Source organism: Dermacentor andersoni, chromosome 6 (assembly GCF_023375885.2).
Source record: "Dermacentor andersoni chromosome 6, qqDerAnde1_hic_scaffold, whole genome shotgun sequence".
NCBI lineage: Eukaryota > Metazoa > Arthropoda > Arachnida > Ixodida > Ixodidae > Dermacentor > Dermacentor andersoni.
The window spans coordinates 61633598-61646862 of NC_092819.1; the positions used below are offsets into that span (position 1 = coordinate 61633598).

Genomic DNA, 13265 nt, shown 5'->3' on the forward strand with positions numbered 1-13265 from the left:
TTATATGCGTCTCACTGCCACGAGCAGCGGTCGGTCGCGCGGTCGTGACCACGTTTAAAGGAAAACGGACTGGCGCCGCGGTTAGGGCGTTGCGGAGGGGATTGGCCCGTATAAAGGGGACGTTAAAATGGAAGAGAGAGCGATGTTTTTGGAAGGGTACATGCATATATCTAGTGCACGGCGGTAACGACGCTCAAGCGAAACAGCAGTGCGCTTAGAGCACTCACCGCTTGATATACTGGTGCCACTTTCGGACGGGACACTGGGAGACCCGAAGCTTCGGGCGTACGCCTGTCTTTCTCCGCTTCTTCTGTCAGCGTTCGTGGTTTACATTTACTCCGCGAATGGCGTGACCAGTGGGGACGATATGAGAAGGTATACGTCGAATAATCGAATACGGATGATGAACACAAGAGAGAGAGAGAGAAAGCAAGAATTGACATAAGGGACGCAGGGGAGTGCATAGATGCCTCAGTACGGTGTGTAGGAGTTGAGGGCCGAGTTAGTCCAAGCGCTGGCAATGTGAAAGGCAGCTGCCTGCGGCCCCAAAGACGACTGGGCTGTCTACTCATCGTCTGCCCTGCCTCCTTTTTACCGGCTCAGCTTCGGGATATCCCAATCCCATTTTCTCTCTAACGCAGAGAACAAAGCAATGATAACAAGAGCGCTGTTTCCATACCTTTGCCCGATCTCTGCAAGCTATATCTCTTTCTGTGTTTTCGTGGTTGGCTGAGCGCTGTTTTGGTTTCGTGGCCCTCGTGATCCCGACCGCACGCTTCATGGTTGCGGCGGTGGGGAGCGGCCTTTCGCTGGGCTTTCGGTAGGGGAGAAATCTCTCCCGGCGCATTCGGAGCAGGGAAAGCCATCCAGGTGTGCTTGCCAGTCTGCGGCGGGCACGCACTGACGTGGCCACGCGAGCTTTTGTTCTGCGGTGTTTATCCTCTTTCGGGACTTCGTTTTTTTCTTCTTTCTCGTCAAGCGGGAATTGCTTTCTAGAGCTTTACTGATGTCGTCATCTCGTGTTTTTATGCGCATTATTCTCTAACATTGAAAAAAAAAAAAATTCGAACGCTGCCACGAGCACATTTACATGCGCGCGGATTCACATGCATACTCACGTGCGCACAGACACACGCGCGCAAGGTAAGGACTACCTTCCAAAGAGTGGTCGTATGAGTTAACGGCTAACCGACGAAGGAATGGGGCAGGGAGGGATCTGATATATAAGACTTGCGTCAACTTCAGAAAATGAAGTTGTCAGTGTCATCTACACTACTGTTAGTCTTCTGCTACTATTTGCCGACTTATTCGTGCCATTTCTGCGATCCTGTACCAACTAGGTCAATAACAAAACAAGTCTATACTTGCGTGAGACGGAGTTCGTTGATCTGCGTGATTTCAAACACTCTGGCCTAAGGCAACCCTCACCTGGTAAGAGAGCTTCCTGAAGCGAGATGGCGCTGCGGTCGGAAGGCAGCTGCGAGTTCCACAGCAGAAACCTTTGCAGTTCCTCGCGGTCCTCCGAGTGCACCAGCTCGTAGACGCTCTGGTGGCAGATGTCTGACTGTCGGAACAGGTGTGAACACGTAACACGATCATGCGGTGACGCATCAGATGTGGCAAGTGCATTGCAACTTGAGCATAGCTGTCTATAGTTAAGTGGATCACGGGTATAGCACACTCTGCAGCTGAACGCGACGTCGCATTTGCCACGTCGCGCTCACTTGCGGCGATAAAGGTAAACAGGATGAAATTACTGCGATATATAAATAATTCGGTTAATTCAAACCCGGCTATAATGAACTTTTATGAACTATTAAAGATGATTTCTTTATAGCCGAATTTGACTGTATACTCCTCTATCGTGTTACTTAACACCGGCGGAAAGGGAAGGGGAGATATCTTTTAAGGGTGACAGTGCGGACAGAGGTCGTGAATAACACATTCGCTTGTTAGATGAATCTATAGCATGCATGACTACGAGGCAATACCCGTGAGGCACAAGAATGCAAGTAATATGTGGCTCGCTCTGCTGCTCTAATTCGAGTGTGGCAAAGGTTGGTGAGTCACGCTTAGGGATTACTGCGTAGATTACTTCTGGGAGTGTTGACGTCGCAAGCAAAAATAAAAAAATAAAAGTCTCAGAAGCAAAGAACGTGTGCTGAGACGTTGAAATTTATGCAGAAGTTTCTCGTTTCTCTTGGCATCATAAATCCTATAAACGTATGGAAGATCCTAATAAAAGGTTTACTGATGAGAAGAATTATATTGAATTCTAAAACAAACGAAAATGACAGGACCTGATCACTGCCTGTAGATGGGCCCATACACGTGAAAATGTCGCAAATCCGTTGCGTCCCACTCGGACGTCATCAGCACCTCTTATGCGGTTGCGAACTTCAAAAATAAAAGTTCGTATTCATTTTCTCTGCTGCAAGGATTTGTTGCCCTTAAAGAAGTACGTAGAGTGGTCCGAAAGTGATGACTTGTCAACGTAGGCTGATTGTTTCTCATCGCCTCCTCTTAAGGGGCAGTGACGTCATAATTTCAACTTCAGCTCACGTATTTAGTTTAACGTATAGAAGCGTTTATTATCGTCGTCGCCCGCCAACCCCCTGTCAATATGTGATTGTAACAAAACTTACGTCATCGCTGAAACGCAGCTTACAAAACCTATAGATAAGTGAAATAGTTCAACGAGTGCGGTAAACAATAAACCGTTTGCGCATAAGGTGTCACGATGTTTAATAACTTCGCCGTGCGCACTCCCTGGCCGTCTCGCGAAGGGCACTGCGTCACACGATCTCGTAAGCGAGCAGAATACATAAGTGAGCCCGACATCACCTCCCAATAAATCCGTCACAAGAAACGCGCGTAGGCGACGAGACCGCCGTCGCCGCTTGACCGTTGTACACTCTTGCCGATGCACGACGCGTTTAGTGGACAGTGGGCGAGCAAAAAGTGAAAGATGGGGAGCGTTGCGACGACGTGGGGAGGCCTGTAGAAGGGGGGGTCGCGTTAATTGCGTCCGCGGACAGGACCTAATTGATGTCACCCAGTGATGAACGGCCCACGGTTCAGCGAGCACCCAACACCGCCGCCGTCGACGCACGCCCTCCAATTCTCTTTGTTGTCCCTCTCCCTCTCTCACGCACTCGCTGAACGACCAACGAACGAACGGTGCGCGGTCCCCGCGCGTTGGCAGCGCGAACGCCACCGCCGCCGTCCATTCAACGAGCGGCAACGGCGGAAGCGTCGCGACAACGCCGTCGCCAGTGCAACTGCTGCTGCTGTTCCTATGGCGAGCGTCGTTGCCGTTGTGCTGTAGGCAGGGGCCGCCAAATGACCGCCATCGCCAGGTGGCCGTGAGCGCGTTACCTCGCCTTTTGTCCGTCTCTCTCTCTTTTTTTCTTCTATCGTTTAAAGTCTCTTTGTTCTGTCATCCCTTCAGATCGATTTATTTCGTCACTCCACATCTTTCTCTCTCTGCTGCTCTATCCCTTCCCGCGGTTCTTTTAATACCTGCGCGACGGTCTTTCTCTTCGGGCGACGTCAGCGCTCGCAGACTCAAGGTGCGCGTACGCATCTAGTACGCATCTAGTATCTACAGTACAGTAGATGTCTAACGTGAGACTACAAATTTCTTTATTTTGCTGTTCTGTAAAGTAGCCCGGGGACACATTACAGAGCAGTTGCGGACCAACGGTCCGCGTTTCGGTGAACAAATTAGCCGCGTCGGAACGCTCAGAACGAGAAGAAAAAAACGGATTTCCGTCGTAAGAAAATAAAGAAAAGTAGAAACGAGACAAAAGTTTAATCAGGAACGCACTTGGCGGGAGCAAACTTTGCGTGCTATTTTAAGGTAGTAGTTGTTCTAACGTGCTTACAAGCTAAACGACAGTTGCCGATATCAGTGAACCAAGCACGAAATATTTATAAGGAACTCACCTGATGAAAGCCCAGGTACGTTTCTACCGTATGAGATGCGTAGAAAACTTCTCCGTCGCAGGTGAGTATGAGCAGGAAGCCGTTGAGCGCCTGCAAACGCCGCAATTAGGCCACGTTTCATAATCGCAGCATCGTATACAGTATGCGATGTTATATCAAGGTTAGAATTAAGACGGGACTCGTTTAGTGTAAAGGCGTTGAAAGAAAATTATTGAAGGCCGCTGTCATTTCCACTTTCAATTTATTGCTTCGTGATTGCAGATGCTGCTACGGTGTTACGCAGACATTCCGGAGTCTGAAACTGCCATGGCTATTTCTCGTTTTACCATATGAGTGAGCAGTGTGACTGAGCATAAAATTCGATCAGAAATAAAAAGAAATAACACGATTTATCAATGTAACAGTCGTTAGGCTTGTAAGAAGAGGAGCCGCAATTTCAATACTAGTCGCTATAAATTTTAAAGAACGAAAAGTTGGATCTCGTATTTTAGATCTCGTAACTTTCTGGATCGTCCCTGTAATTCTTTTAAAGTTACATGTTGTGGGGTACTTCACCGATTAATGATTGGACCCGAGTAGACGTTCTCAACAATCATGCCACTGTGTGTGGCAAGCCGATGCGGGAAATAGAGAACGGCGTCCGCCACCGATCTTTAATTTTTTTAATCTTTTATGACTTATCATGTCTCTGTGACTCTAGTAACGTTCGTTTTGCCATTGCAGGAGCGTACTTTGCTAACGCTACTTGACTTCGTAGTCCTACTGATAGACCACGCATACCGGTCTCGTCGGAATTGGAATAGGTCAACGCAGCGTTTTCTTCAGAATAAAATAGTAAAGTTGCAGCAAGAAGTGCACAGAATACTGCGCAGTGTTGTGTGTGCGACTATAGAAAGCCAGTCGCACTTTGAAAGAGCGACGATTCTGCGCTCAACTCACTCCATATCGTTCTCGAGTTCCACACGACGGCAAGGTTACTTCACTGCATGAAGTGTGTCTATGCAGTGAAGCCAAACCTCTCTACCGTTGTTTCTTTTTAATTAAGTTTATTTGGACACTGTCGCCGAAGCGGTGGGGTACATGTGGTTCAGCTCTGGTCATACGCTCATTTGAATATTTCCCTGACCTAAAGCTACCGTTGTGTACAACGAAACGAGCAACGGGGGCAGCGCCCGCCGTACTTTACTATTCCGTGAAGGCAAGCTTACGCAACTGCTTTCTAATGAAGGTGCTGGTGTAACCTTGGCGTACCGTGATCGAGTCACGCCCCACCCCCCTCTTTTTTTTCGTCTTTTTGCGACATCGACTGTAGGGCGAATTATTGATTCCAGTGTTTTTGTGCTGCTGGAAAAAGTCAGTCGAGAAGCACGGAGCGCTTGTACTGCTGTCTTCAGCAGTGGGAACATGGATTAAAGTTCTCAAGAGGGTTGCTGTTTGCCCGGTGACACGGGTAATTTCATAGACTTCAGAAACTGTTAATGTAGTGAACTGTAGTATGCTTTAGGGATATTACATGCTTGCGCTGCTCAACTTGTAGATCTGCTCGTCTCATAACATTTCAGTGGATTCCATCGCACATTGACATATCAGGCAATGAAAAAGTGGATGAGGTGGCTTGTTACGGCCACTACCACCAAAATTCATGAAATACACTTTTTGAAAAAAAAAATTGAGACATCGGCATTAGCAAAGCGGTATGTTTGTAAGGAGCGGAATAAACTCTTAATTTCTCCCTTCGGGCATTATCATTTTGTTGTACTATATTGACTCTGAACTTCAATCAATGCTCCCAACCCAAGGCGACTACCTCGGGATTTAGAGACAGTCTACCGTCGGCTACGACTTAAAGTGGCGCGTGGCGCAAACAGACAGTCTCCTTTACTGTCTTGGTCAAACCAAAAGCCCCCTGTTGGGATAACTGTGGTTCTCTGGAAATGATCGAACATGACCTACTACACTGTAGAGCGGATACAGTGATGAAAGGGCAATATGCAAGACAAATATGGCAACAACCTGCCCATGTTTTTTTACACTAAGGCGCATATTAGGTCCCTGGTGCCCTCCATCAATGCAACGTCGAGCACATGAGTTCTTTTTTAATTACCTTGAATCAATTGGTTTTTCTCTCGGAACACTAGCTGTTATTCGGACAACGCACATCATGTAAAAAGGCAGCAGTGAAGTTAAGACGGCGCATACATTCGAACAAGTCTGACTCCATAGTGAAACCAAGACAACAAGTTGTATCTTTTTTTCTTCGGCTTTCTTCCGCCCTCCTTCCTTTAGGGCTTTCCTCCGCCCCCTCCCCTTCTCTTGCAGACTAATGTGAAGGTTAATACCTATACGCCGGCAAACCGCTGGGCTTTTGAATAAGGAACTCTCTGTGTTGTTGTTAATGGCATTATATATATATATATATATATATATATATATATATATATATATATATATATATATATATATATATATATATATATATATATAATATAAGCCCTTTGCAGTAAATAACGTGTTCAGCACGCATTAAGGAAGGGCGTGGGTCTAATCTAATTACAAAAAGACTGAAGTGCTGATCAGTTCGCGGAAAAACTGATGCAAGGACACAGTGCTGATGGGCTATACAAATATTACAGACAAAGAGACTGCCGGGGAAGCTTGTACTTTGCCTGTGATGCGCGGCGTTTCTAAACGCCGATGATCTCGTTTTATAGAGGTCTTCGAATTAACCTACTGCCACCTATAGAACACCCATAAAACAGAAACAACACTTCTGCATATTTTTTTCTTTTTTGCGTGCACATAACGTTTCTAGAGAGATACCCCCCCAGCCCCATATTAAACGAATACTCCGCTTCGTCCTCCCCTGTTCGCTTACTCAGGAGGTAAAGATAAGACAGCAATGATTGCTTTTACGACCAGTAACGCCCACGGAAGATGTAAAGCCACACTGTACGATAAACGATTTAAAATTAAAGGCGTAGGAAGAAAAATTGGATCGAATGTTGCATTCAACCGTGTGTTACACGATTATCTTTTAAGCGCGTCGTAAATGTGAGACGTACGTTCAGCCCGTCTAAGAGCGCCTGTTCGTACGTCTCGGTCTCCTTGAACAGTAGCTTACGACGTCGTAAAGATGCGCAGTTTTGTTGCGAAAGGGTAACCACTGTAATCAACGCCAGAAAACCGCGGAAGTAGAGCCCCGCTGAGCAAGTGCTGCTGCGAATAGAAAGAGGCCTTTAGCTTCCGTCCACTGGCTTCTCAGTTAAACTTTAGGAAGAGATTGGAGTAAGCTGCGCAATGAATTCTGTTCGCTTTACAAGCCCACAAATGTGTCGTCTATCTCTTTCACGTAACTCGCTCAACCAGAATCGTATCTCCGCCTGCGTGTATTTGTTTGCGCGCACCACAAGGTCCATATATCCAGGGGCAGGCGATAAAATCGGCCTTATAGTAACCACGCCAACGGAATACCACTAGAAGTTATTGGCAACGTATATATACCCACTGCGGCGGAGTTTTGAATCGCAGCACAGCGTTCTACCTTGCAAAGCACGCGCAGGTTTATTTGAAATATTTGATTGGGATGGGAATCAACGAGAGCGACTCGGAACGAGAACGAGAACGAGAAAAAAATATTCTCGTTCTGAATCGTTCTGGTCCTGGAAGCCAGCAAAAGAGAGCCGCATTACGTTACTCACCGGTAAGGGCTCCCCAGTACCGCGGGTGGACACTATCAGGGTCCTAGGAATGTTCATCGAGTCGAACGGGGCCAATGGAGCAGCCCTCAAACGCATTTGTTCCAAGACCGAAAGCGCCCTCGGCCTGATCCGAAGAATCGCCAACAGGTACCGCGGAATCAAGGAAGACAATCTGATCCGGATTATCCACGCCTTCGTGTTATGCCACCTCGCTTATTCAGGGGCTATGCACAACAGTCTCGTATCGGAGCGCAACAAGATCAATGCCCTAATCAGAAGAGTCTTCAAGCTTGCCCTCGGCCTTCCCATCCGAACGCACACAAAAGACCTCCTCAATTTGGGAATTCACAACACGTTCGAAGAAATCGTTGAAGCCCAAGAATTTTCCCAGTTTGTCAGACTTTCCGGTACCCCAGCGGGCCGAGCCATACTTGGCAAGCTGGGACGTAACCCCACGGTCGTCAGTCTCGACGCTGTGAAGGTGCCTAGCGACGTAAGGTCCAAGATTTACATACACCGGTTGCCACGAAATATGCATCCCACCTACAACGAAGGACGAAGACGAGCCAGGGGTAAAGCTCTGCTCGCCAGTGCCCGCTTGAACAAGGACCGAACATGCTTCGTAGACGCTGCTTCGTATGTTCAAGAAGAGGCCTTCTCCTCAGTGGTCATCGACGGTGATTCTAAAATCCTTAGCTGCGCTACCGTCCGCACTTCTAATTCCAGCGTTGCAGAGCAGGTTGCTATTGCTCTTGCATTAACGGACAGTGTACATGACACGATTTATTCTGATTCCAAGGCCGCTGCCAGGGCCTTTCAGATGGGAATGGTGGCTCCCCAGGCCCTACGTATCATCCAAAGTGCCAAAGACATGAAACATCACTCTTTGGCCTAGTTCCCTGCCCACCTTGGAACCATTGAGGGTGCCTCGATCAACCCCAACGAGGAGGCGCACTCGGCTGCACGAGGTTTGACTGACCGTGCGCTGGGCAACGCGTCCTCTCATGGGCGACCCGAGCCTCTCTGCTCGTACAACGAAATCTGCAAATATAATTATCTGTCAAGAAGACTCCTACCTTCGCCGCACTCCTCGCTGTGCAGGGCCCAGGCAGTCACTCTAAGGCTTCTGCAAACAAGCACTTACCCGAGCCCCGCGGCGTTGCACACAATGTACCCCGAACGGTTTCCAAGCCCGGACTGCCCTCTGTGTGATGATTATGCGGACTTCGAACATGTCCTGCGGGGCTGCGCCTCTGCCGGTCCCCCTTTCACTCAAGAGGAAATGATGAAGCTAATTAAGGCCCAGGATCAGACCTCTCAAATCCTGGCAGTCCAGAGGGCTCGCGAGAGGGCCGTCAGGTTTCACCTGATGGTCCCCGAGTGGGCCTAGCCAGGTGACGTGGAGCTTGCTTACGTCTATAGTGGACCGAATAAAGTTGTTTCTCTCTCTCTCGTTCTGAATCGGCCACCTGATCGTGCGTCAGTTTAATCTAATTCTCCATTCTGTGTTAAAGTGCATGGAATCGTCCAGAACATTCCTATGCAAGCCGTTGGCTATGCCGTGGAGGGATGTGCTGGCGCTAAGTCGACGAAGGGTTGTGCTCGAATCGATTTCAGTCGAGAATCAAACAGTCGAATCCAGTAATCGGCTTACTTATAACTCTGAATCAGCAGATACGTGCCTGCTTGTACATTTAGTATCAAACGCACACAGTCCGTCCCTTCTCGTAGGAGAAGCCGTCTTTTTACGCAGCAGTGAAGGATAACTTTGGCCGCACAAAGAGCCTATTAACCAAAGCTTTTATCCATGAAAAACCACAAAAACAGAAAAAGTAGGCAACAAAATTTGGAAACACTATCAAATGGTCCCCATGACATTCTTGCCACCTCGGGGCTCCAGAGCCCGAACGATGCGTGTACAGGAATGTCTACAGCGTCCTTTAGGACCGCCGTGCACCAGTCAGTATACTATCATTTCAGTCGCAGGTCACACAGTCTGGCAACGGCCCTTTAAGTGGCCGGCGTGCTTTAAACGAAGACTGTACCGAAACGAGGCACCCGCGAGGGTAGCTTCGTTGGGAATCTCCAATCTAAAGCGCCCGACCGCGCGTGCTCCATACTCGCCGCTCTCCGCGGCACAGCCACGCTCGGTGAAGCCGGCCTTGCGACGGTCGACGACAGCCACCGCGGGGAAAACCCGCTGCGCGTTCCATTGATTCCCCATTGGACGGAATCGAGTCGCGCGCGCGCGTTGGGAGAGGGAAATGGGAGAACGAGAAGGAAAAGCGAGGGAAGAACCGGGACAAGGCGCGCCGACTGGATAAAGTGCCTACGTCGAACGGCAGGGGAGGAAAAGAGCGAAGGAAGAGCGTAGGGAGAATCAGAAAGAAAGGAGCTGCCTATACAGAAAGAAAGATCGGGGAATGGGGAGAAACGGGAGAAAGAGAAGGCTACGTATCGAGAGTATTGCAAAGGAACGTTATAGACGCTCTCTCTCTCTCACTCTGTGAAGAGAGCGAAAGCGTCTATAACGTTCCAGGCGATGAGAGGGGAAAAATAGAGCACCAGTGTGGAAGAAAAAAATATGACGTAAAGGGGAATAGGGAGGACAGAGAAAGGGAGGAGGCAGAAGGAGACAAAGGAAGCCGCACGGACGACCCCGCCCACGGCGCGCACCCGACGTTGGATTCGGCCTATACGGATCGATCGGAACCGCTGCAGGCCCTGCGACGCGCCGCGATGCCTTGGTGCTGCTGCTGCTGTTACCCCTCGCCTTCCATAACCGCCCCCCCCCCCCCCACCTCACCCGCTTGGAGCGACGACCCGGGAGCGTTCAACATCTCGACGCGAGTTTATGCTCCCGTACAAACCCCCCTTCCCCCCACTCTGTCTTTTCGCGTAGCGTTTTTCCCACTCAGCGGGGCACGCGCGCGTTATGTATCTTCGAGTGCGTGGGTGTCGGTGAGCGTGTCCCGTCTGTTTTGGCAAGAATGGTTGAAAGGACAGACCTGGATGGGGAGCGGCGAAGTAAAAGAAACACACGTTTAAAAGATGGCTGCTGAAAGCGACGACAGTGGGTCCTCTCTTCCTCCCATTTTGATACATCCGCGCCTTCGTTTACGCATTCGTTGAGCCATAGTTTTGAAGCTTAGCGTGGAAAAGAAGTGGCCAGACAAGAACACACAAATAAATGCCAAGCGCTCCTTCATGAAATAGGGAGCACAGATTTCAAAGAAAAACACATAGCGAATAGGACTCAAGAGCTTGCAGACAGTCCTAAGATAGAGACGCGCGGCCGCTCACCGAGCGCCTATATATAGTGTGGCAGTTTTCTCGATCGCCTTTATATGTCTGTCGTGCGTTTATCGGTTTCAGCTTATTTCCCCGCTAGCCTTACCTTTCGCGATCGCCTTCTTCCTTTCGTCATCGCTTTACCTTTTTGTCTTTTTCTTGTCGTATTTGGCTTGCTCGCGCAGACACTGACATCTTTGTTGCGCGTGTATGTGTGCGTGCGTCGCTCGCCCGCTGCTATAATACGGCAGCCCCCTCGGTGGACTATCTGGTGGACATTTCTCCCGATGTCTGGCCGCCCCGCCCACCTTCCCGCATCTCTTTGAACCCCTTGCATCTACCTTGTTTTCTTGTGTGTGTGTGTGTATGTACGTCTATACTCATGCAGCGCGGCCCGCCGGGGGATCCTCAATCGCTGGACAAGAGCTCTCTGCGACGGTTCCCCATGTATACGCGACTGCCACTGCCCGTTCCTTTTACGACTGCACACATAACGAAAGATATCAAGAAAATGTGGGGCAACCGGGCGACGTAACGGACGGGCATCGCGCGTTTGTACCCTTCTCGACTGTTGTGCGGCGGCCTCGCTACGGTATGCGAGCGGGCGTGTCTGTCTCCCCTGTCCTTATACCAGCGATCGAGCGAGACTGCAGGGGGCGGGTTCGGGAGGACATTCGGAGATGGAACGGCCGTGATTGAGACGTTTACGTATACAGCCTTCGCGGTCTGTCGCATACGCCCCGGACCCGGTAGCTTTCTTTTCTCTCTTCTCGTCCTATACATCGCAACTTCTGGGCGGTTGCCGTCGGATTGTGTAGGCAGTTGTTGTCTGTTATTTCTTCAGTCACTGGCCACACTTGTCTTCGGTCGCTGCTTGTTCCTGGTGTTGGTACATTGTGTCCTTTCTCTGCCTTTCACGTGTCTCGATTCTCTCTCAGTGAGTCAAGCAGTGCGCCCTTTCGGTCTGTGCGGAGCGTTGTACGTGTTTACCTTCGAACACGATTACGCTGTTTGCACTGGAGCCTGAACAGACTGCGGAGGCTTAGAGGCTTTTCTGGTCGTAGCAGCCGAATTACCTATACACATCTTGTGTGTGTCTGCAGCATTAAGCTTCCAAGTTGACTTTACTGCCGGCGATGTTACCGGCTTCGGCTAGGCTTTTGGCCTGCACCAGTTAAGTACCGTACATGTTTGATCGGGTGCCCTTTTTTTCACGTCAATGTCATTTCGCTGCTCGTACAGGCAGCGGTTTGCCGAAGCTTTTTTTTTATTGGGCTAGATTGTGTACTTACTTGCTTTATGGCGGTCGTAGAATTTGTGGTTCATTGCTCCAACCTGTTTTCTTCTATATATTTTTGTACCGCTGTTTATGTGATACAATCAAATCCAATAAACTGCAAGTGCCCAAGCAAATGAGCAAAACGAGAACAATGTGAAAGCGGGAGCCAACGTTACGACAGGTGGACTTCACTTCTTCTACAAGAAGACAAGACTTCCTAGAAGAAAAGTACACTTGTCGAAACGTTGGCTCCCGCTTTCACCTTGTTCTCGTTTTGCTCATCGTCTCGATTGAGCGCGTTCAGACGCACAACTGTAGCATGAAACTACGCTATTTCAGCGGTCAGCTGGTCAAAGAATAAGCAGTGCAGAGCTGGATAGCAGGATGCAACACGCCAGTTCAATTTGCAACGAATTGCCAGAAGTTTCCTTCTCTATTACGCGACAAACAGGAAAGGCGACTTGGTGAACGCAACGAAGCAGAAACCTCAAGGAGTCGCTTTGCTGGTACGGCATAATTAACAACGGTAATAAAATGAGAAACACGCACGCACGCCTACACAAACGCACACAATAACACACCCAGGTAGACGGACAGACACAGACCGACGGAGAAGCGTGGTATGTAGAGCAGTCATTCCGTCACATTCGAAAAAAAAAATATATATATATATGTATTTTTCTTCTTTGCCAACATGGTTTTTGTAAGCAACGATAGCTTTCTTCGGCCGGTCAAGAAGCCAGATAGTAAAGTGAGCTGTGCTCGCCTCTCGACTTAAGCGTAGCTGGGAAGACCCCACCGCCCCTCTCTTTCCTCCCCTATAGCTCTCTTTCTCTGTCACACCAACCGAAGCACTCAATAACAGCGACAAAAAAGAAAGCAAAACTAGGAGGCACCTTGCGCATCTCGACCGTCTCTTATCTGTACATAAATGCGCCTGCACCTCTAGCCGCGATTAATTTCAGGGCATTATAACTTTCCTCGATGCAACGCTCGCCTGGGCACCGCAGCTCCATCCGTGGCGGGCTTTTAAGAGAGGCGACATCGAC

The 13265-nt window shown here is 49.2% G+C and overlaps 1 protein-coding gene across 1 annotated transcript in view; it reads right to left on the reverse strand.

The window, feature by feature from the left end:
• Nucleotides 1-13265, reverse strand: part of ss (aryl hydrocarbon receptor spineless) — a 155506-nt gene that overhangs the window by 30371 nt on the left and 111870 nt on the right. Inside the window, exons 4-5 of the mRNA XM_055066672.2 lie at nt 3949-4038; nt 1429-1564 (exon numbers count right to left, since the gene is read on the reverse strand). Coding sequence (XP_054922647.1) covers nt 1429-1564; nt 3949-4038 — 226 coding nt within the window. The remainder of the gene's footprint in view (nt 1-1428; nt 1565-3948; nt 4039-13265) is intronic.